The sequence below is a fragment of the Callithrix jacchus genome, chromosome 5 (assembly GCF_049354715.1).
Source record: "Callithrix jacchus isolate 240 chromosome 5, calJac240_pri, whole genome shotgun sequence".
Taxonomy (NCBI): domain Eukaryota; kingdom Metazoa; phylum Chordata; class Mammalia; order Primates; family Cebidae; genus Callithrix; species Callithrix jacchus.
This window is the reverse complement of record NC_133506.1, coordinates 122,481,355-122,506,977: the sequence shown is the minus strand read 5'-3', so window position 1 is coordinate 122,506,977 and position 25,623 is coordinate 122,481,355. Positions and strand designations below refer to the sequence as shown.

At 48.6% G+C, this 25,623-nt stretch overlaps 1 protein-coding gene across 4 annotated transcripts in view; it reads left to right on the top strand.

Moving 5' to 3' along the window:
* The window catches only part of PRKCA (protein kinase C alpha), a 490,912-nt gene extending 470,024 nt beyond the window's left edge, over nucleotides 1-20,888 (top strand). For 3 of the 4 annotated variants that reach the window (XM_078374473.1, XM_078374476.1, XM_078374475.1), the window contains 2 exons: nucleotides 80-220; nucleotides 13,659-20,888. In XM_078374473.1, coding sequence (XP_078230599.1) covers nucleotides 80-220; nucleotides 13,659-13,823 — 306 coding nt within the window. In that variant the 3' untranslated portion in view covers nucleotides 13,824-20,888. Of the gene's footprint in view, nucleotides 1-79; nucleotides 221-7,501; nucleotides 7,631-13,658 lie in introns of those variants that run through there. The other variant, XM_078374474.1, reaches the window with a different exon arrangement.
* The last annotated feature ends 4,735 nt before the right edge of the window (nucleotides 20,889-25,623 follow it).

The following is a 25,623-nucleotide window of genomic DNA, read 5'->3' as shown; positions in this document are numbered from 1 at the left end:
AGGCAGCGCTAGGCAAAGGGAAGGCGCTGTCTCTGGGAAGCTCTTGTGAGCCACTGTTCCCTTTTTCTCCTTTTCCTAGCTGATGACCAAACACCCAGCCAAGCGGCTGGGCTGCGGGCCCGAGGGTGAGAGGGACGTGAGAGAACATGCCTTCTTCCGGAGGATCGACTGGGAGAAACTGGAGAACAGGGAGATCCAGCCACCGTTCAAGCCCAAAGTGGTGAGTCTAGAAAAGTGGCCTGTTTTCAGAACCCCATTTCCCCAAATTCTGGAAGTATCCCCCTCATCTCTTTTCTTGGAGAGAGGAGGCCGATGACCTCTGGCTTCTACAGGTTGAGGAAACCGGCCAGGTTTCAGCCTCATCCTCAGTCCTATGGCCTCAGCAGCCAGGATCCCTGCTGCCTTCACAGAGTAAGAACCAATAAGGCAGGGAAGGGAACCCTGTGTACACCCCGTCCTCCAGCTGGGCAGCTGCAGAGCACGCCCTCATGATTAGGGAGTGAGGCCAGCTCTGCTTTGGGTCTGGACTTTGTAAACTCACACCCAGCAGGGCTGTATTCATAGCCCTCCATCCTCTGCTGGACTCAGGCTTCATGTCTGTCTCCAGCTTTCCTGGATTTGCCTGGCACTGATGGGGGCGCTGAACCACAACCCCATCCTAGCTAGCTCCTAGACAGGGCCTGGACACCGCTTCCACATCCTCCACTGCCACCACTGCAGGGACTGAGTGACAGCCACCAATCCTGACGTTGCTGGCTTTTTTCAGATTCTCCCTGATTCCTTATTTATTTATTTATTTATTTATTTAAACACTGTGCCCGGCCCTGTTCTCAGTGCCTTACAAATATTAATCTATTTAATCATCCCAACAGCCCTGTGAGATGGGTACTATGCTCCCCAGTTTGCAGAGGAGAAAACAGGCACGGAGAGGCTAACTTGCCAGAGGACACACAGCTGATAGGTGGTAGAACCAGGACGAGTCGGTGTCCTCACCCACTGCATCATCGCTGCATCTCAGCAACTGCCCTGACACTGAGGCTACAGGCTCTGATTATTGAATGAGACCAGCAAGTGCCTTTCATAATATTTATATCTCTAGAGGTAAACAGAGCCTTAAGATGTCAGCCTCGTCACTCACACCTGCCACTTTGCAGAGCCCCCAAAGGTGTCCTGTGCCTTCCCACTCTGCCTCTGTCTTGGCATCGGGTAGCAGCCCCTCCCCAGAGATTCCAGAAAGCCACTTTATTCCACAGTCAGTTTCAGAAGCATTGCTTGTTGGTTTTGCTCAAATCTATCTACTTTGACAGGTGCCCCATGAGCAGGCCAGGGGACCCGCCTGGGGTGGCAGAGTTACTGACTGGGTACACACAGCCTCATTCTTAGAGCAGCAACTTCCTCACTACGTGTGCCTCTGTGTCCTCTACCCCAAGAGTAAAACTGCTGTTGGTGAGCCCACTGGATTTTATTTTTCTAAGCTATTTTTAGCACACACTGAAAAAAACCTAAAATTAATCAGGTCGGTTGACTTCCTCCTGAATCATCATTTCAAATAAAGCCCTTATGTATCTGCTGCCCCACCTTTTCTTTAGCCAGCCCTGTGCACTGATTTTAGGGGGCTCTCATGGGCTCCTGCCCCTCAACATACATAACCTGGTTTGAAGGTTTTGGGGGGTGGGGAGAGTGATAAGTGGTGCTGCAAGTGGCCTCAGTAGAAAATTCTGTTAGGGATTTTTTTTTCCTCTTTTGCCTTTAATATTTATTTGTCATCTTGAATTATGAAGGTTATGCAATAGCATCTTGAACACAGCTTAGTTTCTTTATAGGAGCAACGGAGAGATGCTCCTGACCCTGCCTTGAGGGTTGAGCAAAATCCAATTACTTGTCAGTCAGTTTCCAGAAAGAGATGAGTTGCAGCAAAACCAACCATAACACATGTCTTCTTCTATTTATTCCCACCTCATTATGGCAGAAGAAGGTGTTTATTTGCATGGTCTCCCAGGTTTTGTGGATACTTGGCCCTACACCCGGATATAGGGAAGAAAAGAGGGAGACTTGGTTCTGGCAGGCGGGAATGTAAATTGTTCCCTGCGGTCCACGGAAATCACTGGAACAAAGTGGTACCCATGGCCGGCAGCTGAGTTAGAAGCAGTGTTCATTTATATTTCATTCCTGGAGCGCTACTGTTTTTGTTTTGTTTTGTTTAACTGAGGGCTGGTTAAAATTAAGGAAGAATGAATTGCACCTGGCTGTGAAGAAATAGCCCCTGAACTCACAAATGGAGGCAGAAATTGTGGACCCAGGCGTTAAAACTGGAACTTTCAGGCAAAAAGTCCTGCTTGGTGAGAGCTCTGGGCAGAAGGAAGGGAGAGATTGCATCTCTTCCCAGAGAGATTTCTCAGGCAGAAGCCCGTGTTCTCCTGGAAAACCTGTGCACAAAAGAGGAAGGAGCCAGAAAGAACACAGATGGACAGGGAATGGGTCCGCAGGGGTAACATTAATCATGTCAGTTGACTTCCTCCTGAATCATCATTTCAAATAAGGCCCTTAAGTATCTGCCACCCCCCACCTTTTCTTTAGCAAGTCCTGTTCATTGATTTTAGGGGGCTCTTCTGATTTAGAAGCACATGGCTACCGGGAACCCACAGACACTGGGTCCAAAAGCAGAGAGCTTCAAGGGCAGAGAGATAAATGGGGCAAGTTCTGGTTCCTGGAAGGGCTGTGCCTCTTGAGAGCTGTTTGCTCTATTCCCTGCACTGAGCCAGGCAGCCAAGTGAAGCTGTTAGTTCTGGTTCCTGGAAGGGCAGCGATGTGCCTCTTGAGAGCTGTTTGCTCTAGTCCTTGCACTGGGCCAGGCGGCTGGGGGACGCTCATGGCAGCATGTCATGGAAGGGCACGCACCCCCGCCTCCAGTGGTCCCTGAGGACTGCGCTCTGTTCGGTAGTGACGCGCTGGAGCAGAGGCACCATGCCGAGAGCCATTCCAGTGGTTGGAGAGGACATTTAGAAGAGCAAACAGCAACCGAAGTCAAAGCTGCACGGTACGCCGTGGTTAACACAAATAGCAGGAGAGAACGAGCTGCATAGAAAAGTTATTCTGGGATGTGGTTTTCCGTCTTCCTTGGTGAAAAGTGCACTGTGGTTCCCTGATCCAGAGCTAACTGAAAAGGCAAATGTGTTTACAGAACTGAGCATTCTCTGACAGGTGGTCATTTTGTTATTTCAAAGAGAGACGAGCAATGCAAGCCTAAATAGTGCTGCTGGGAGAACAATCAGGTAATGCAGCCAGAGTCTCTCACCCTGAGCCCATTTCTGAGCGCTCCCACCTCTGAGCAGTTCTTATAACCCTGGATGACCAATCTTTTCCATCTTGGTAAAGTCGGCCTGATGCTTCTTTAGCAAGTGCTGGTGAATCTATTTCCCTGAGACTTGCAGGACTGAGGACAGGTAGCTGTGCTCACGTGTGGTACCACTCCTGGCTCCCGTGGAATTAAACCTTTGCTTATGAAATACCAGTAGCAGGACTTCAGGTTCTCACAATTATTTGCAGACTGCTTCTACAGGTCAGATTGAGCTTGTAGGACCAGGAGTCTATCATCTTTGTTTTATGAATTTTTAAACTTTTTGAACCTTCAATGAAAGAGTCTCCCAGAAAGAGGGTAGGGGTATTCCATTGCTGGACAGCCACAGAGCTTATCCAGTGGAATCAGCATTCCTCTAGTGTGCCATCTTCTAATCCTCTTCCTGACTGCCAGAGTGACTTTACTAGAGTTAACCCTTAGACCACAGCGCCATGCAAAATGAGCGATCCCACCACAAAAAGTGTCTCACAGTGCCGTGATCCGTCAGGAGGTTAGCACAGTACTTTCCATCTCATGGTGACATGAAGGTCAGGATCTGCAGTGTGGCCACGGGCTGGATTCTGTGTAAGGTGACACATAAAGGAGAACAGAAAGAGGAGAGTGACCAGCATCTGTTGTGTGGGGCAGTGGCCATCTACCTTAGCGATGGCCGTCTCCCATGGTGATGATCATCTCCCCTGACAGTAGAAAGTTTGGAGGCTCAGACATGAGGGAAGAACCTGGCCTGTAGCAGTCAACAGTGGGAGAGTTCAGTCCTGGACAGAGCTATGTCTGTCCCTAAAAAGCCACCATGTGCCACCACGAAGACGATGATTTTCTGGAAGATAGAACAATCACTTCACAGGGGTTTTTTTGTAAAAACTAAAGCAAAGATAACCACGGACAGTGGTGCTGTGCTCCCTGGACACGAGCAGCCAATACCTAGTTCTTCCTCTTTAGGAGCAAAGCACAAAGCAAGCTGGTTTCAGGGATCTCTTTAAGGAAGCACAATCCGGAGCATTCTCTGCTTCCGAGGCACAAGGACCGTCAGCTCAGTGAGAGCCATCAGCTCAACCTGATGTTCTCAACAGCAAACCCAAGTCATCAAAAAGAGGCTCGTAGGCCAGGCGTGGTGCCTCATGCCTGTAATCCCAGCACTTTGGGAGGCCGAGGCAGGTGGATCTCCTGAGGTCAGGAGTTCAAGACCAACCTGGCCAACATGGTGAAACCCCATCTTTACTAAAAATACAAAAATTAGCTGGGCATAGTGGCGGACGCCTGTAATCTCAGCTATTCAGGAGGCTGAGGCAGGAGAATCGCTTGAACCCAGGAGGCAGAGGTTGCAGTGAGCCAAGATTGTGTCATTGCACTCCAGCCTGTGCTACAAGAATAAAACTTCGTCTCAAAAAAAAAAAGGCTTATAATGTTAGTCTACATAAGAAGAAATTTTAAGTTTAAAACAGATGTTGCCTCCGGAAAGGGTAATCTTCAGTGACTTAGGGAGCAGTAAGTGTTCACCTGCCTCCCAGCGTCAGGTGAGCAAGGAGGCAGCGTGGGAAGGAGTGTGCAGCCAGCAGCTTGGCCCAGCAACCAGAAGGCTCACTGAGGGAAGGCAAGTGCTTTCTGCTTTCCCAGGAAAATAAAAGCTCCAGGATTCTGATCCACCATCACTTTGAATTTTGTAGGCTTTTATTCGAATTTATAATTAATGTGAATGAGATGGCCAAGAACAGCCTTCAAATTTCTACTCCTCCCGCCTGTGATCGGTCACAGTTTATACAAATACCAGGAGCATAAAGTTAATTGATTTTTCTTTTTTTAGTTCTAGCCATTGGCACTGAGGAGCAGAATATCTGGTTCATAGGCAAGCCAGAATCATTCGCTGTACTTGAATGGTGATGAGGGAGGGAGAAATTCATCTGTAATGTTAACACAGGAAACATATCCCAGAGTGGGCTGGCAGAGCACATTGAAATAGACCTTTCATGGGTGGCCACTTTTTGTGGAGTTACTGTAAGTATTTTATTTAAAAATTAAAGACAGAAAAAAAGGAAATTTCGGGACATTTCATCCAGTGACCCACAGCAAGAGCCAAAGAGAATAAGAACATTGAGGACGTCCGTAGACCAAGAACACAATCGAGGCTCCTTTTCCCAGTCAGCCACAAAGTCCTTCATTTCACAGTGCTGTTAAGTTGTTTAGAGAGCTTGATAATCATTTAACTATTGAAGCTGGTGGAGGGATCCTTTTTTAATTTTTATTTTTATTTTTATTCTGAAATAATTTTCCATTTTAGATTTGCAGAAGGGCAGGGCCGGGAAAGTAATTTAAAGAATTTCTGCATTCCTTTACCCAGATTCCCTAAATGTTAACATTTTAGCATGTTCATGCTATCTTTTTTTTTTTTTTTTTTTTTGGAGGCAGAGTTTTGCTCTGTCGCCCAGGCTGGAGTACAATAGCACGATCTCGGCTCACTGCAACCTCCGCCGCCCAGGTTAAAGCAATTCTCCTCCTTCAGCCTCCTGAGTAGCTGGGATTACAGACGCCTGCCACCACACCTGGCTAATTTTTTTTAATTTTTAGTAGAGATGGAGTTTTCCCATGTTGGCCGGGCTGGTCTTAAACTCTGACCTCTAGTGATCGCCCGCCTTGGCCTCCCAAAGTGCTGGGATTAGAGGCCGATCTCTCTGCATAGGTACAGACACACACATACACAGACACATATTAGGTTGAAGCAAAGTAATTGTGGTTTCTGCCATTAGTTTTAATTACTTTTTGCCATTACTTTTGCACCAACCTTAATATATACTTATTTTTTTTCTGAACCATTTGAGAGTAAGTTGCAGATTTAATGCTTCTTTACATCTAGAGAATTCCATGTGTATTTCCTGAACATAAGGACATCTCCTGGTACTATTTTCTTATAGTAATTACTCCAGCAAGCTAGGTGTATAGTGCAGCAGATCTTCAGATGAAAGGAGGAGGGAGAGTCCTTGGCATGGCTGTGTCACTGATCAGATACCACTGGCAGCCTGAGCCGCGTCTCATCAGTTCTCTAGGATGGCAGGCAGCTTCATTCTCTTGGCCTGTTGGGCCAGCAACAATGATGCCATTCAAAATAGAGATCTCACAATGGGAAGGTTTGTCGACAACATACAAACACTAACCAGCCTTTGGAGACTATAGTAAGTCACATCATGCTGTGTCTAGGTTGGATTGAAGCCTCTAAACTCATCCAAGTCAGCATCTTTTACTTGGCTAATGAGAGGAAAGCCGTTTTTCCTGTTCCTTGATCATTACTCTCTTAATGATCTTCAAAAGTATTTAAGCAAATACTTTTCTGCTTAAAAGAAAAATGGGAAGAATATTGCAAGCCTCGGGGAGCTTCGATGATGAGTGATGGTGTAAATACCCCCGTACTTCACATTGTATGAATTGGCAGTGAAGGTTTCCAACAATGACGGCCATTACAACTTTTCTTGGAAAAGGAGCTTTAAAGCCTCTAAATCTGACCATTAACATAAAGATCAAGTGGAGTACATGTTTTTATTCCATAGATTACAGCCCATGATAAACCAGAACCTTCACCTGCATACACACATGGCTCTCACACCTACAGGAACCCACTCGTTTACTGTGTGGCTTATGGCCTGTGTCTGTCAGCAAACTCATCAGTGGAATCAGCCCTCCTCCAGAACAGTTTTCCCTTTCTGAGATAATACTGCAGTGCCGTAGGTGAGATGAGTACTGTTTGATTTTGTCAGAGAAACCAAAGACACTATGAAGTTGGCAGGAGGTGAAGGGGGTCCCAGCCCCTTTAAAAAAAATTTATTATTAACATACTTTCTCTATATGGTAAAATGAACAGCTAAATGGTAGAAAAGGGCACCAGTGAAAAGATATCGCCCCAACTGCTGACCCTACTCTTCATGATCTTTTCTGTAACCTCCCAGAAAGTTTCTGCGTGTGTAAACATACACAGATGAGGTTGTGCCATGTTACACACCTTGCGTCTTTCACATAGCAATGTATCCAGGAGGCGTTTCCGCATCAGCTCACATGGGTTTATGGCATTCTTTACCTGTCCATTCCCAATTCTGGATTTCCAAAGCCAGGAACTGACTGTTCTCCAAATCCTCTCCTTTGTCCGTTCTTATTCTCCAGACTGTGTGTACCAAAATGCACTGGCTTCAGTGGGCCTCCAGGTCTTCGGTGAGCACGCTTCCAGAACTGTGGGTGACTGACATGAGCAAACTAACCCCACTTTATGACCCCTAACTGTGTGCCCCCGCCTGTGTTGGTCATGCACGAAGCCCGTTCCCTGAGCATGCTCATCTCCAGAGAAAGGGCAGACCAATGGCCAGACCCCTTTGCTGGATGGCTCCTTAGTATGGACGCTACCTCCCAGGAAGCCCAGGTGAAACATACCAGCCCATTTCCACTGTTAGTCATTTAACTTAAATGACGATGACATGCAACCACAAGTGGGAGAGTTGTGCAGATGGTGGCAATATGGTTGCTAACGTGCCCCACTGCACCCCAGCACTGGGACTTGAACTACAAGGGTGCCCCTATGATGAAGCACGTCCTCCTGTGTTTGGTCATCATGAGGGCTGGCTCCCACCTTGTTAGGTTTTCTCTCTCCATAATCTTGCAATGTCCCTTTCATTTGTTCTGCATCCTTCCTCCTCCTCTGGGTTTTGCTTGGTTTTGCTTTTTAACAGCAGTGTTTTGAGCTACTCATATTTCACATAATTCCCATAGCTGTGCCCATGGGGTTGGATTCTGCATGACAGACACCGGGGTAAAGGGCAGGGGTGAGACCAGCACGTGTATTGCTCATGCTCAGTGGCCTCTCATAGGTAAGAATCAGCCACGAAGCCAACTCCTGCATTGCACCTCAGTCTCCTGCACTCCCCATCACAGAAGGAAAGGGGCTGTAAGCAGCGTGTCTGCCACGTGAGGCTTCAGTGGGGGCACACTGCAGTTCCAGAGTCCACGTCATTCCATGCCATGTAACATTCTTTATCAGGCCTGATTTCTCTTGGGTTCACTGTATTCGTTGTCAGTTTGACCACATGGGTAAGAATATCAAAAATGACAAAACAGTTAATTCCTGAGTCCAGAGATCGGAAAGAGGGAGGTAGCTTATTCATAACGTTCATTCATCCCTCAGATAGCAATCACATGCCTTTTACATGTCGGCACTTACTTCACAGCGTGTCCCTTATGTCTGTCCCAGCTTCTCACTGAGGAAGGGCCTCATACCCACTAGGTCCCTGGATCCTCACAACAGCCTGGGAAGGTGGATGGCCACATCCCCGTCTTACCTTCACAGAGAGATGCATTGAGTTTCCCAAAGCTATACACTGGGGCTCCTGATCTCCAGCCATATCCTTCTCCCCTCTGTGTCCCCACTTTCCCTTGGGTGTTGATATCACTTGGTCTCAGGGATTTCCAGAGGAACTCGTCTGGGCTCACACGCCAACCGGTTGGGTCTGGCCACCCCCCGTGCCCTCTTCCCCTTTATCTCTGTCCCACATCCATCATGTGATACGTCACATCCCAGAAGGCAGAAGCCTCAGTTGGCAAAAGGTCTGGGAGACCTTTGGAGGTGGAGACGGTGTATACCCAGCCCAGTTTTGCTCACAAGGTGTAAATGTTACTTTTAGCTGCCATGTCCTAGGGCTCTGAGGCCATGGACTACAACACCTCCCTGTTGTCACACACTGCTGTGGAGGCTGCCCTTCCAGTGGCCGTGGTGATTACCTGCCTGCCTCATCCCTGAGGAGTGTCAGGAGGCTGGCTGCAGTCACCTTTCACTCATTCACTTGGCATTCATGCAGTCATGCTAGGTGCCCCCTCACCCTTCAGCCTCTCTGCCTCCTCTTGCTTCCTGCTCAGCTCCAAGATGGTGCCCGAGGCCGTTGCCCATGAAGGTCATGGTGATGAGTAAGGTTAGATCATAGATAGTAGGAAGAATCGCTTCCACATTAGGAATGTAGTAGCTTCTTGAATCTACTGCTTTTCCTTTATCCAAGGATCCAAAAATCTCTGGTTTTCATTATCTTTTTCAGTAGGTGGTAGTGGCAGTGCTGGTGGTGATGAGGTCAGATGCAGTTTTCCACATCAACATCTTGGAAAACAAGTAGTTCAAGATCTTCTCCAATTTGACTTACAGTAGATCGTCTACTTCCAGGCCTACTTCTGCTAAGAGCTGTGGAAGGTTGATTTATAATGCACTGGCAGACCTTCTATGGTGGAAAAGGAAATATTTCTCACCACGCCAAATCTGGGGTAGAAACAGCTGTGCTGCCCCCTGCCTCTTGGTGGGGGAAGGAAACTTATTATTGGTTCGAGCTCCCTGAGAATAAAAGTCCTTCTCAATGTCTGGAGTGGATCTGACTCTCAGGTCAGCCTGCAGCCCTTCTGGGCTTTCTTCCCCGTTGCTTGCTGAGATACACCCATGGCTCATTTCTGCCCCGTGGTTGATGTGCCTGAACTTCAGCGGTTCAGTTTTTACTCTTTGCCCTCAGTCTGGGCCAGCCTCCTGTCTCTCCACCTAAGTGAAACCAATTTAAGAAAAGCTTCCATTTGTTAAAAGTGTGATTTCTCCCTCTTTGAGTTCAGGGAAAATTCCAAAGAGATTTACAGTGAGAAAGGAGAGGAGGGTGTTTCCAGCAGTAAGCAGTATTGAGACCAGAAGCCGCACAGCAGCACTCAGTGTGATGGCAGGGCAGCAACTGGGATGATCCAGGCTCCGTAACTTCCCGCTTAGCTCTGCAGTCCTCAGCAAGGTGGAGAACGAGGCCTTAACCAGGAAGGGATTTTTGCCCCGTGTTATCACAGTACTTAGCTTAACAAGCAGTGGGTGCCCTCAGGAGTGACCCTTCTCTGGACACCAGCCTTGGATTGGATGCCCTCAAGCCTGCCTCTCCAGGCTTCTCAGTGAGAAGGTTTCTGTCGTACCCATTTTAGAGCTTGGGAACTCTCCTTGTAGTTTGCTTGTTATTTTTCTTTGGCAGTAAAGCCATGGCTTGTGGAAATGCCCCATTGGATGATGATTCGTGAATGCCATAAAGACAGTACTCAAAGGAAAATGTCAGACCTGTGCACTCTTTTCACAGAACACAACGATACATTTAGAGCAGGACAGTTAGATAGACACCCAGAACACCAATGTGTTCTGCGAAAAGGGAAGAGGACATTTTCCCTTGGCTTGCTTTGCTTGTCCTTTTAGGGACTCGCATCCCTTTATCATATTTTTCCAAAAATTCCTTCTTGCTCATCTTTGCATGGTCAGTGAGTATCAAGAGAAGCACAGATATCTCTTATTAAGGGAGCACACATCCCAGCCTCTGAGAGCCCTGATTGTAGATTCACTTGAATTCTTCCAGGCAATGAGTATTGATTAATCAGATTCCACAAAGATGTTCCCACAGCCAACTCCATGGAGCTGTCACTTGCTCCAGATGCTTTCTCCCTGGCACTTCTGATGCTTCTCCATTCCCTGCTCTTGCATGCGGCTGCTCCTGCCTAATTCCCTAGTCTGGCTTCATGTCTGCCCTCACACTGATCTTAGGACCTACTCAGCCTCACGATAGTCTTGGTATACCCCAGAATTTCTCAACATCAGGTACTGTTGACATTTCGAGCCAATCATCTTTGGGGTGGGGGCGGTGTCCTGGACCTTGGAGGGTGTTCCGTGGCATCCCTGGCCTCTACCCCCTAGATGCCAGGCTTGCCCTGCCCAAGTCCTGACAACCAAAAATGGGTTCCCTGGGGCAGAATCATCGCTGGTTGAGAACTACTGGTATATCCAGAGGAGGACTCTGTCTTTGGCTGTTGTCATCCCAGCAGCCTCTGAATGTGGTGTTCCAAGGAAAGTTGGTTTCTGTTTAACTGATGAATTAAGTACAGACTCCTAATTCCTAGGAAGAAACAGCGTGCCCCTATTTAGTTTTCAAAGAGCCTTTCTCAGTGTTTGCAAGTGGCCTGTGCACGTAGGATGATATGAATTGCAGATTCTGCCTCTGCTGACCTTGACTTTGTGGTGCTTTGTGCTTTTCCAAGGAAATACACCATGGAAATGTGGGTTGTGAGAGTGGAAGCCTTGCTGTCCCACATGTGGAAGGCAGGACCAATGTGACAGTAAGCCTTGTAGTCTATGTGGCTCCACAGAGTAACTTGAAAACCCACAGACAACTCCCTACCTCTCGTCCCCTCTGCCCCACCACACACGTCCCCCACACACTTACCATTCATTGTGATGTGAGCTCTCCTTGGGTGAAGAGTAGATGGTTGCTTATTAAAATGGAAATAAGCCAGAAGGCCAGGCATGGTGGCTAACACCTGTAATCCCAGCACTTTGGGAGGCCAAGGCCAGCAGATTGCTGGAGCCCAGGAGTTCGAGACCAGCCTGAGTAACATGGTGAAATCCTGTCAATACAAAAAATGCAAAAAATAGCCAGGTGTGGGGGTGTGCACCTGCAGTCCCAGCTACCCAGGAGACTCAGATGGGAGGAACGATTGAGCTCAGGTGATTGAGGCTGCAGTGAGCTGTGCTCACACCACTGCATACCACTCTGGGTGACAGAGTCAGACTCTGTCTCAAAAAAAAAAAAGTCCAGACAAGAAAGTCATTTGTTATAAACACCTTACTTTGAATTTATGACATGCTTTCCACCTCAGCAGGTACTTGGGAGCAGGTTTTATTTGATGAAAATTAGGTGGGAAAAGGATAATCAAAGTAGATTCTGGCAGGGAGCACTGGCCTGTCATCCCAGCACTTTGGGAGGCCAAGGCAGACGGATCACTACCAAGAATGCAAAAAACTTAGCCAGGTGTGGCAGTGAGCGCCTGTAATCCCAGCTACTCTGAAGGCCGAGGCAGGAGAATCACTTGAACCCAGGAGGTAGAAGTTGCAGTGAGCCGAGATAACACCATTGCACTCCAGTCTGGGTGGCGGAGTGAGACTCCATCTCAAAAAAAAAACAAAGTAGGTTCTCAAGCAGACCTCCTAGAAAAAGTGTGAAAAAGGAGCTGAGAAAGCACACCCCATGAGACTTGACTGCCTTATAAAAACTCTAGTAGCATGTACTGGCCTCTCGGCTCGGCTGGGTTCTGTGCAAAACCCCATACATTTCTCCTTCACGACAGCCTTGGGCAGGAGGTGTGATTATTCTCCCGGAGTTACAGATGAGCAAACTGGGTGGCCCCCCGCCTTCACAGTGAATCCAGAGCTATTCCCTGTTAAAGACCCAAGGATGACTGGTTCGTTTGAAATGTGTGCTAGCTCAGAATTAATTCATGTTGGTCTTGTGGTGCCAGCAGCAGGTCCAAGGGAAATAATTTGCAACATCTTGAAAATCACTCTTAGGATCTCAGTGAAGCTCCCAGTTCTCCCTGTTTCAGAGTCACGCTGGGATACTGGGGACTTCAACATGTCACAACTCTTCTGGGTGGCTGACAAAGTGAAGAGAACACCCCTTCCCCGCTTTTGGAGTCAGGCTACCAAGCTGTGCTGTCTAAGCAGCTGTGTGTCTCAGAGACTCCAGTGCGGCAGTTCTGACTGCAGCCTCGACGTGCACGGAGCGCCCCGTGGACCCGGGAGGAGAGGAATAGCCGAGACAGACAGCAGGCCTCTCCCTGCTTCCCCAGGGCACCATGTAAACCTCCTCCAGCCTGAGACCACCCTGCAAATGAGCTCCACTCGCCCACCTGCCCTCTGGCCAGCTCTGTCTAGCTGTGCTAAATCCTAGCTGGCCAGGTGCAAATCTCCCAGCCTTGCCGCCATGCCTACCTCATATTGCTTGAAGCCTAATTTTGGGGCTGGGGTTTCTAGAGCAGCCCAGTTGGAGGGCAAGAATAATACCGTTTTTACTTCATTACGAATATTGCAGCAAAGAACCAGATGGGGCAATAACTCACCCCCTCGCTTGGTCCAGGGGTAACTGCCTGCAGCCCCAGCTGACTGACAGCCCCACTCGTGTGGCATCCGTGCTCTCAGCTCCGCTTGCTCAGTGAGGTGGTTGTGAAGGGACAGGGGCTGTCCCCTTGTTGCTGCCTCATTGCCAACCATGCATTCCCACCCAGGGTTTCTGTTCGGGGTATTTAGAGACTTAGAGTTGGATAACTCATCGTAGTCTGCTCTGCCTGGCTTTTGAATCCAGTAGGCCTGCAAGTCCTCCAGGATTCCTCCTGCCTGACCAGCCCTGAGTTTCCCGGGGCCGTGCTCCTCCCCAGAGAGGGCTCTCGGAAAGCCACTCCTGCATTCTGTCCCGATGACTAACCTTTCCTTCTTTTTGTCTTTTCTCCGCAGTGCGGCAAAGGAGCAGAAAACTTTGACAAGTTCTTCACACGAGGACAGCCTGTCTTAACACCGCCCGATCAGCTGGTTATTGCTAACATAGACCAGTCTGATTTTGAAGGGTTCTCGTATGTCAACCCCCAGTTTGTGCACCCCATCTTACAGAGCGCAGTATGAAACTCACCAGCTAGAACAAACACCTCCCCAGCCCCCAGACTCCAAGCAGCGGGAAGTTATCTTTAACCCTAAAATTTTAAGGCCATGGCCTTGTGTCTGATTCCATGTAGAGGCCTGAAAATTGTAGGGTTATTAGTCCAAATGTGATCAACTGTTCAGGGTCTCTCTCTTACAACCAAGAACATTATCTTAGTGGAGATGGTACGTCATGCACAGTGTCCACTTTAATTCTGTAGAAGTTACATCTGGCTCTAGGTTAACCCTTCCTAGAAAGCAAATGGACTCTTGCCCCATTTTGGGTACAATTTGATATACTTTCCATACCCTCCATCTGTGGATTTTTCACTGTCGGAATCCCCCACCAGAGATGTTGAAGGGAACCTGCCCCAGCCCCGGAGGCTGGAGACCTCTCCACCCAAGACATCTTTGGAATCAAAGAACAGGAAGCCAAGAGGGTGAGAGCAAGGAGGGACTGGGGGTGGGGGAGGCTTCAGAATATCCACTGCTTCCGTTCTCTGCCTCCATGGAAACAGCCCCTAGAATCTGAAAGGCTGGGATGAACCTAATCGCTGTTCCCAAACACTGACAATTCCTAACCCAAGCATAGTCCGGCAGTGACCAGTTTAAAAAAAACAAACACCTCAGATGAGTGTTGGGTGAATCTGTCATCTGGTGCCCTCCTTGGTTGATAACTGTCTTGATAACTTTCATTCTTTGTAAGAGGCCAAATCGTCTAAGGACTTTGCTGAACAAGCATGTGAAATCATGTCAGATCAAGGATAAGCCAGTGTGTATGTACGTTCATTTTAATCTCTGGGAGATTATTCTTCAATCCAGGGTGCCATCAGTAATCATGCCACTACTCACGAGTGTTGTTCGCCAACACCCACCCCCCCCACACACCAATATTTTGCTACCTACCTTGTTAACCTCCTCAAGAAGCTGAAGTGTACGCCCTCTCCCCTTTTGTACTTATTTATTTAGTAGGCCGCAGTGTCGTTTATGAAAGTACGATGTACAGTAACTTAATCGAAGTGTTGACTCTAGCGTCAACCCCTTCTGATTAGTTTTCCTCCCTTCTCCAGCCCTTGATGTCCACTTAGGGACAAAAATGATACGGTTTGGGTTCCCATTTCCAGTTCATGTTGAATGACACGCCTGGAGCTGTAGAATCAGGAAACCTTGGATGCCTAACAGCTCAAAGATGTTTTATTGCTAGAAGGATTTTAATATGTTTTGCAAATGCATCATGCAATGAATTTTGCATGTTTATAATAAACCTTAATAACAAGTGAATCTATATTATTGATATAATCGTATCAAGTATAAAGAGAGTATTATAATAATTTTATAAGACAATTGTGCTCTATTTGTGCAGGTTCTTGTTTCTAATCCTCTTTTCTAATTAAGTTTTAGCTGAATCGCTAGCTTCTGTGCTTTCCCTCTCTGCCCATTGGCACTGTATCAGATAGATTAATTTTTAAATGTGGATCAAATTTCAAAAATGAATGGCTACTTTACATGATAAATTAGTCTCTTACTAACTGTGTGTGCGTGTGTGTATGTGTGTGTATATATATGTATATTTGATTGTACCTGCAAACAAAAGTTTTATTGGTGGGGACTATTTTTGAGCTGACACTCCCTCTTAGTTTCTTAATGCCACCTCTCGTCCTGGTTCCTCCACCACTCTTCCTCTTGGGAACAGCAGGAAGTGTCTGATTCCGGTCTGCCTAGTACGCTGGAGCACATGTGGCATTGCTGCAGCACCTGGGCTGACGTTTGTGTGTTCGTGTGTGTGTGTGTGTGTGTGTGTGTGTGTGTGTTTTGTTCTTCCCTTCAGCCTGTGACTGTTGCTAACTCCAGGTAGCGGGGAGGGTTGGGGAGACCCCCTCTTGCTGTGTGTACTGGACACGTAGGAAGCACGTTGTCTGTCTTGTTGCCTCTGCAATGACCTGCCATTTGCCCAAGCACTCACAGCCTTCATGAGACCAACACAGCCGTGCCCTGCAGGCACCAGCGCCTGCTCTTCAGAGGCTGTGGACTTTCTTCCAGCCATTGCTGGCATTGGCCTTTCCAGCCTTGGGAGGAGCATGCTGCTTTGGTGAGACACCCCGCCCCCGCCTACCGCAAGGTCCTCTGAGGAGCCAGGTTCTATTACAAACAGAAACAGAATGAAAGTAGCTGTTGGTCCTTGTAGAGAGATGCTCTGTTTCCTCCCAGAAGCATCTCCCAGCTAAGCTCACCTTGTTTTACCCCTCTGGCTGTTTGCCTGAAATTCACAGAACACACAACCATGAAACTGTCTTTGTGGTGAGACCTGGAAACTCCTGAGTAGGAGAGACAGTGTAGGGAATGAGCCCGGCGGAAAAGGGCCATTGCTTCTGCCATCTTTTATGCTCCATAGACATCAAGACTCCAGGGGGGCCTGGCTCCCCGTCCCTGCAGCCCTGCGGGTCAGTAAACAGTCTGGGTTCATGTCCTGACCAGCTGCGCCTCCTTCCATCTGAGGGGAAAGAGATTGGTTTGTAAAAAGAGCCTAGGAGACAAAAGGGCTGGTCCCCTGCTCCAGAATGGAGCAGCTGCAGGACAGACCCCCATGAGGCCCCCAGAGAGGAGAAAGGTCCCACGGAGGAACACATGGGGTTAGGGACCTTTTGTTCAGCACTGCAAATGGCCTGCCTGGTTCTTTTTGTTGTTTTTTGGGGGGTGGGATTTATTTTTTTGAGACGGAGTCTCACTCTGTCACCAGGATGGAGTGCAGTGATGCGTTCTCAGCTCACTGCAACTGCCACCTCCTGAATTCAAGCAATTCCCCTGCCTCAGCCTCCCAAGTAGCTGGGACTACAGGCATGCACCACCATGCTGGCTAATTTTTTTTCTTTGTATTTTAGTAGAGACAGGGTTTCACCATGTTGGCCAGGACGGTCTCGATCTCCTGACCTTTTGATCCACCTGCCTCGGCCTCCCAAAGTGCTGAGATTACAGATGTGAGCCGCCGCACCTGGCCACAGCCTGCCTGTTTTAAGCAAGCAGCAGGCTTAGGCTTAGGCTTTCCCCTGCAAAAGCCAACACCCACAAGTTTGTTTCTCTCGGAAACACATCGACTGTCTCAGCTGGCTGATGATCTCTCAGACCATGTGGCAAAGTTTTCAAAGAAAATGCCCCGATGGGGGTGCCCAGCACACTGCCTGAGGGACAGAAGACCCCAGCACAAATGCCTCAGGGGGAAACAGTAAGAATCAGGATCCAGTGCAGGGTTGCCCTGTGGAGCCTGTATATCCATTGCTGAGTGTTGAATGTGGATAATGGTTAGAGCTCTACAGATCTCAGCAGCCGAAGACAGTGACTGTGGGAAGACTGTCATTAGACATCTGTGAGCAGTGACTCACCCCAGGATCAGTTTATGAAATTCTATGGCACTGCCCCCATCGTGGGCATCGTGTGAAGTGAGACAGCGGCAGGGGCGTGCTGTGGAGCTGATGCAGCCACGAAGGAGGGTCCTGGGGGACCTTTTGGGAAGTGCCTGCTCCTGAGCACTGTCTGATTGCCAGGGCCTGTGGAGGTCTAGACAGCCCGGCAGAGTTGAGCACCATCTACATCCCCAAAGCACCCATGGAGCTGTGACCACACCAGGCCATTCAAATGGCTCTGCGTTGTCTTCCCTTGGAAGGTGGCCACTCCTCGGTGGCAGAATTTCCCTCCGAGGCTGCAGGTCATGCGCTGGCAGCCCATCTCTTGGTGTTTCGATGAAGGTCACCAGGTGTCGGGTTTGAAAGGAAGTCACTGGAGTGTGCTGCCGGGGGCTGCCCTCTGGGTTAATGGGGGGGCCGCATCCAGGCAAAAATGAATTCAAAAGGCAGATCGAAAACCACAGGAGCCAAAATGATTGCTTCAGCAGCACTCCTCCTCCTCTTTCATCCCGAGGCCTGGTGGGTCCATGCAGAGCCCCCGTCTGCCCTTTCTGATGCCACATATTAGGCCTTCTTATTCAGAATTTGGACAGAAAACCATGGGGTCAAGAGCTCTGGAAGCCTGGCTGGAGGTGCTTGGTGGAAAGATTATGAAAGACCAAGATTAATACAACCCAGCAAACGGTTGTTGAGCACCTCTCTAAGCCCAAGTCCTTAGGCGAGTGTGATGGCAGACTTCCAGAGAGTCCCCACCACAGACTTGCTGAGAAGGGAGAGGGAGGCAGGGGCTGCAGTCAGGAAGGAGCCGGAGAAGAACAGCGTTTGGGTGCATCCAGAAATATACCTTGCAGTGAGAGGGAGAGGAAGGGGTGCCATTGTCAGCGGCTTCCCATCGGAGGTGGCTAGTGCAGATGGAAGTTTCCATTTGCTGGCCCTCAAGAGAGTGTTTTGCCAGGGACACAGTCTGTTCCTCCTCAGAAAACACCCCCCAAATGCTAACAACATCCCCACCCGCTGCCAGAAGCCCCTTTCCCCTCCCCACCTTGAAGTAGCTCATAAGTTTCTGGGTAGATCCAGACCATCCAGTGTGCCCCAGAGGCGGGTAGATTCCTGCCCGTTTCCTCTCTGGCTTCCTTGCCAAGAATCATGGCAGCTGAGGATGAATGGAGAAGTCTTAAAAACAGCACCGCATCCACCTGGTTCCACTTAGCAGGAGACATTTCAGAGGGGATTTTTTTTTTTTTTTTTTTTCTGGGATGTGTTTTCTCAGTACTGAAAAGAGAAAAAGTGACAGTCTTGTGTTTTTAAAAGCCTCAGAAAGGTGATGCCATTTGACAGTCATTTTCTCACTTTGGTCTTATGAAGTCTATTTCTTGTGTGTACACATCACACCATTTCCTGTTCCTTTATAAGCCAACAAGGGTAGGAGCGCCTGTTCCCCCACTGGGCACACCAGACAATCATAATCACAAAACAGACACTGAGCCAGGGACCCAAAGGATGTGATCATGACAGTCACCAAGAAGGACAAGGGTGCTCTGTTTTTAGCAGCCACACACCAATTTGACAAGAAGTGTGTTGCAAAAATTTTTTTAATTGTTTGGTTTTTTCGAGACAGAGTTTCACTTTGTCTGGAGTGAAAGTGGTGCAATCTCGGGTCACCGCAACCTCTGCCTCCCAGGTTCAGGCGATTCTTCTGCCTCAGCCTCCCGGGTAGCTGGGACTACAGGTGCCTGCCACCATGTCCAGCTAATTTTTGTGTTTTTAGTAGAGATGGGGTTTCACCATGTTGGCCAGAATAGTCTCAATCTCCTGACCTCATGATCCACCCGCCTCAGCCTCCCAAAGTGCTGGGATTACAGGTGTAAGCGAACACTCCCGGCCCAGGTGACCCACAGCACCTGGTGGAAATATTTTTTAAAAGTCATTTTCCTTGAGCTGCGTGGGCTACAGGTTGTGAAATACACTAGGTAGTCAACATTCCTGTCTCCTCCCATTCAGGCTGATGCAGCAGATCTAGGGAATGCTGTCCGTTTCTGCTGTTAGAAGATCCAGAAAACTGGGAAGGTTACCTGAGGTACACATGGATGAAGGCTGTCCTCTAAAAATGGGGTCAACTGCAATTGTGTTAATTCTGTAGTGTCAGCGATTCTCCGGAAAGGTCAACAGCGTGAATGGTTCTGACCCCTGTGCCTCTCCTCTATGTGATCAGGTGACAGTTAATGACCGCGAAGGTCACACTCAGCCATCCAACAGCCTTACAGGGACCCTACACAAAAGCCCACAGATTCCAAAGACTTTTTTTTAACCTAAAGGAAGAAATTATTTGTTAATTCCAGTAGAGCAACTGAATATACTGGGCTATTTGTACTTTTTTAATGGAGAATTTTAGTAACTCAATTCTTCTTTAAAGATGAGTTTTTAGAATAAAGCCACTGATGATTTCCTAAGAGTCCAATCCCCTGGAGCTTGTAGGAAGACTCGGCCTGGGTCAGTTGGAGCATGCCCGACCTGCTCCCCCACTGCCAGATTCCCCCCATGCTCCTCGGGTATGGAGTCCACATGGGAATGACTACAAGTTCAGGGGGAACTCGTTAGCAGACTGATGCTCTGTGAGTTTTTAATAGACACTGGGGACAACTGCTTAAGGTCTAGAAACTTCCAAACCACAGGAAAGACAGCTTTAGTGTCCCCCATCCAGAGGCAGCCCTGGAATAGGATTTCCAGGGGTATCTGGGACCCCTTTCCTTGTGCTGAGAGGCTCTGTGGCCACCTTTTGGCAGGAGGTGGATGCTTCCTCAGCTCTGTCCCCACCCCCAGGTCCCCAGGTCTTTCACAGTGGGTGAAGATTCAGAGATGCTCTGTAAGGATTTTGCCCACTGGGCACCTCAGAAATACTTCAGTCTCCCAAGATAGAAGAGGCAGCAGCACACAAGCCTATTGATGTCTGTTTCATAGTTAACCGCTTATGTGAGTAGACCGAACTCCACTGTTCAAAAAGTAGGTATGAAGTCCACTTTATAAGGTTCCTTATTTCTAAAATAAGATAAAAGGCGGCTTTGCATTTTCCAGTTAAACAACTGTGTCTTCGTCACCTCTGCTCATCTTTAGGGGTATCCATTCCTGTGACTGCAGACTTGTTGATATTCTTCCTGGAAGAATGGAATTCTTTTCTGGAAGCATTGGTTGGTTTACCAGAATATTCAAAATCATTCATGAAGGCAGTTACTATTTTGAGTCTAAAGGTTTTCTCAAAATTAACCTCACATCCCTTCCGTTAGGGTCTTTGAGAGTATCTTTTATAAACAGAAGCATTTGAAGTCATTGCTTTTGCTACATGATTTTTGTGTGTGAAGGACATACCATGTTTAAATAATTAATTGAAAAACATCACATAAGACCCCAGTTTTGTCTGGAGGAAGAGACGGAGGTTGAGGTGTTTCCTTCCGTATAAGCACGTACTGACAAAACGTAGAGGCCATTCAGCTGTCAAACACAATTTGGTTATATAGCAGAGGAGATGGATGTATAAACTACTGCATTGCTTTTTTCAGTTTGTATAACCTCTAATCTCCGTTTGCATGATACGCTTTGTTAGATACATTAATTGTAGTTTGGAAGCAAGTGTGTATGAATAAAGATAATGATCATTCCTCTGTGTACTTGGCCTTATTTACATCCCTTTGCGGTATTGCAATAATTTTTCCTCCAGTGTTCAACAAATAGCATTTGGCTTCAGACACACTCCACAGAACACTTTCATTTTGTCACCTGTTTTTCAGGCATGACCCTCCATTTTAAGGTCGCATTTTCTTTCTTTGAATATGTCTTGCTTTGCATCAAAGCCCAGACAGTGACCGGGATGGAGTTCTGGCAGGTCACGCATTCATTCATCCGTGCACTTTTCACAGAGCACCTGCTTAGGGCCAGGAGTTGTGTCAGGCCCTAGGGAAGAAGAGGCTGGCATGGCCCCTGCCTGCATGGAGCTTACAGTCTTGTGCCTCAAACTGCAGGGGATGCCCGGCAGCTGATGACATCATCCAAGGATGGATGGTCCCCTTCCACTGGAAGGAACAATTCCAGAATGAATTCCGCTCAAATCTTGAGACTTTTTCTCCAGAAATAGGTCATTTTCACACATCCTGTTGGCCACACTGTGGATACAGCTTCAGGACTGTCCCCACTTTTAGTGTCAGCCGCCTCGTTCTGCATTTATTCATGGGTGAAAAATTGGGGAAAATGTTCAAATGTGGAACATTCAAAAATACCCAGCACTCTACAACGCAATGGAGGGAATTGGCCTCAAAAAGAGTTAAAACAGGCTGGGCACAGCGGCTGACACCTATAATCCCAGCACTTTGGGAGGCCAAGTGGGGGAGGATCACTTGAGGCTAGGAGGTCGAGGCTGCAGTGAGCTACAATTGCACCAGTGCACTCTAGCCTGGGTGACAGAAGACCTTGTCTCTTAAAAATAGCAAACACCAAAGCCAAGATCCAACCTTGGCAAAGTCTATCTTTGCTGATTTTCTCACCTCCTTTTGGGGAATGCTCTCCCCTCATGCTCATGGCTTCAACCCACTGCTGCCACACTCCCTCCCAAAGTCCCCTAATCCTGCAGCCACCCAGTCCGGCCTGCCCCTCCCAGCACACTCTGCATCCACACATGCCTCCCGGTGTTCTCTTCCCTGTAGGCCTTGCTCCCAGCCACGGGAGTGCCAGTGTCCTCTCGGTGGATGTTCCCTCCCTAAGATGCTGTGGTCACGCTCAGCCTCCTGGAGATGAAGGCTCTTTCAGCTGCCCATGCAACAGTTGGCAGGGAGAGCTATGTTGAAGAAAAGCAAAGGGCAATTTTCAGGTCTTCAGAGCAGTGTGGTCTCTGTACCCCTGGTGCTGGCCCTGACCTTCACTCCAGGCTGGTTGACCTCACGTATGTGTGTAGCTGTGGCTATTCCTCACGTTGCCCAGCAGAGTAGCTTACCGTGACTGTTGAGCATGCCCTCCGCTTCCACCAGTGTGCTGTTTTATTTTATTTCATTTTTGCTACAATGCAGAATGGAGCAGAGTTGGTCACCAAGCAGTATCCTCACAGGCAGCTGGTGACCCAAGGGACTGAGTCGCCCCACCCAAGTTTACTGCTGTAGGGAGGTCTCAGGCACAGCCAGGATCCAATATGGCTGGTCCTCCTGGCCCCACAGAGGCAGCAGGGACAACCTGGGCACCAGGTAGTGGGCAATTGTCCTTCCAGGGGCGTTGTGTGTCGCCCAAAGTGGATGCTAAAAAACGAGTCTTTCTGGCTGGGTGTGGTGGCTCCCGCCTGTAATCCCAGTGCTTTAGGAGGCTGAGGTGGGTGGATTGCCTGAGCTCAGGAGTTCGCAACCAGCCTGGTTGCCTGAAACCCCATCGCTACTAAAATTCAAAAAATTAGCTGGGCGTAGTGGCATGTGCTTGTAGTCTCAGCTACTCAGGAGGCTGAGGCAGGAGAATTGCTTGAACCCAGGAGGCGGAGGTTTCAGTGAGCCGAGATCATGCCAGTGCACTCCAGCCTGGGTGACAAAGTGAGACTCCATCTCAAAAGGAAAAACAAAAATGAGTCCTTCTGTCCAGTACTAGCCTTCCCTTCGCATGCCCACCCTGCCCATCAAGTTCGTGAGCAGGTACTGTTGGGTCTACTCTAAATCAGGGTTCTTGATCAGGGGCCATGCAGGCCCCCACGGGGCACATGGCAATGTCTGGAGACCATTTTGGTTATCATAACTAGAAGGAAGTCTTATTGGCATCGAGTGGGTAGGTGCCAGGAGTGCTGCTAAACACCCTGCAATGCACAGGACACCCCCAGCCCCCAGCAAGGCACCCTCCCACCCAGGTGTCAGTGCTGCTGCCACTAAAAACCTGATTCTAAAGGAGACTCTGAGTTCCCCTTCTTTCCCTCTCCCCTGTTCTTCCTCTTTGTCCTTCCGGATCCCACATGGGCCTCTCCGCAAAGCAGCCATCGGAACCTTGCCTGAGCAAGGTTCTTGCCTGTTGAAAGCCCTCTGTGGCTCCCAGTACCCAGCCTTCCCCATGGCCTTTCATCCTCACATGCCCAGCTCTGAGCCCAAGGATTCAAAGGTTGGTAGAGTGAGCTTGGAGAGGCACTAACTGCTTCCTCTCTCTCTCTCTCACTCTCTCTCTCTCTCTCTCTTTCTCTCTCTCTCTCTCTCTCTCTCTCTCTCTCTCTCTCTCTCTCTCTCTCTCTCTCTGTGTGTGTGTGTGTGTGTGTGCACGCACATGCCCTTTCCCATGAGAATAGAAGCTGTAAGAGGAGCCGGCTTGCCCATCCTGTTTGCTGCTACATCCCAGCACCTAGAGCAGAGCCTGGCACATAATAGGAGCTCAAAATGTTTGTTGAATGACTGAGTCAGTGAGTGGATCCCAAGACCGCTCTGAGCCTAACAAGGTGTTCCAGAAACCCTTACTAGGCTATGGCCTCTGCCCTGAAGGTGTTCATACACTAATGAATAAGGTAAGATATACGGATAAAGATCAATTAAAGATCATCTCTCAAACTCATGATGAGTTTCAGCCTGGGAAACACCAGTTCTCAACCTCTGTCCTTTAGCCCAGAATTTAGAGACGACAGCTGTGCCTATGGTTACTCTTGAGTGATTATTTAACTCGCTGAGCTTCCCCCTTGCCCCTGGCTTATTGTGTGCCCTGGGGATGAAATTATGGTTCAGCTAAAATGCTAATGCACACGGGCAAAGGCCAAGGCCATCTATTTTCACGCTCTGTCCCCATCCTGAGAGCGCACATCATAGAGAGCAGGGCATTGCCTGCAGAGAGTGGGCGAGAAGTGCTTTTGGCTCTAAGAAAGCAGAACTGGATGTCTTCCCAAGATTCTTTTTTTAACAAAGCTAATTCAATAAATACATTGCAAAGAGGCCTATTCTAGGCATGAAAGGAGAACATGGAAAATGGCTCTAGAGAAATAAAAGAGCTAGTGGTGGGCTCAGGGACTCAACAGACAGGTAGAAGTGGCACAAACCCAAAGTATAAAGGGGGCTGTAAAAGGAGCTTAGGAACTGTGTGCACACATGCATGAACACACACACACACAGATGCACACACACGTACACAGACACACACATACATGCACACAGATGCGCACGCACGTGCACACAGGGGCACACACACTAATTGATTCCAGAGACGTACCAGTCGCTCTTCTAAGTTCTTTACGTGCATTTATTTAAAGCTCACAGTGATGTCCCCTGCCCACAGATAGGAGGAAGAAAGGGAAGTCCAGGAGCTTAAATAACAACACCTAGGGGAGCAACACCAGACAAATGGAGCCAACCGAAAGAGCAGAGAAGTGAGCACGCCAGATGCCTTCCTGGGGGAGGAGGCGGGGAGGCTGAGGTCCGACTGAAAGGCTGGGAAGGAGAGGTCCCAAGCAAGCAGACAGCAGCATGCAGGCAGGAGGGGCAGGGCTGGCATGCACCAGTGCTTAACTTGTCCTCTGAACACACCCATTTCATTTCATCCTCATGGTACCTCCATGGGATGGAGGTCATTGTTCACATCTCACAGAGGGGAAACTGAGGCCCAAAGTCATTAGCCAGTTCCACATTCACAACTCTTAAGCAGCACAGTCCGGCTGGACACCGAGTCGCTGATGTTCCTCGCCTCATTCTGAGAGGGGTCAGATGTAGCAATGGGTGGGGAGCTTCAGGGCCAGACCCTGCTGGGGATCTTCTCCTGGGCTTTCAAAGCCCATCTCATTACCAAGGGAGATGTTTCTTGCTCTTGGCTGACTGATGCTTCTGAGACTTGATGCCCTCCTGTAACTGTTTCCGGAAGCCTTTCTCCCACCTTCACCCTCCTTCTCTTGACTTTTTTTTTTTTTTTTGAGCTGTCTGGGTGTGGGAGGAGAGAGAAAAATAGCATCACAGTTCTCAGAACACAGCAGGTGCCTCTGCAGCCTCCCTCACCTGCCTGACTTGTCTGGAGAGGCCCGGGAGGAAGGAGGAAGAAGGCAGGAATGGCTGGTTGGCCCCAAGGCTCCTCCTCCCATTGCAGAACAGCCCCACATTGAGACCCCACCTCCCCCTACCCCAGGAGTCAAAAACAACCCAAGACAAGCGCCATCCAGTGGGTAGAGAACTTGTCACAGTGAAGTAACTGATTTCTTTGGCGATGGGCAGGTCAGGGAGAAAAGGTTGAGCTTGGTTAGGTCAGAATACTGTGGGAATGCTTTTGGGCTTCTGGAAAATTTACAAAAATTACACCTGCTTCTTGTAGCTAATACAGATGAGGAAAAGAAAATTCCACCCTCCCGAGATAGTTAGACTTCTTGATTACTTGCTAACTTTATTTAATTATTATTCATCATCTTGTTATCTTTTCAT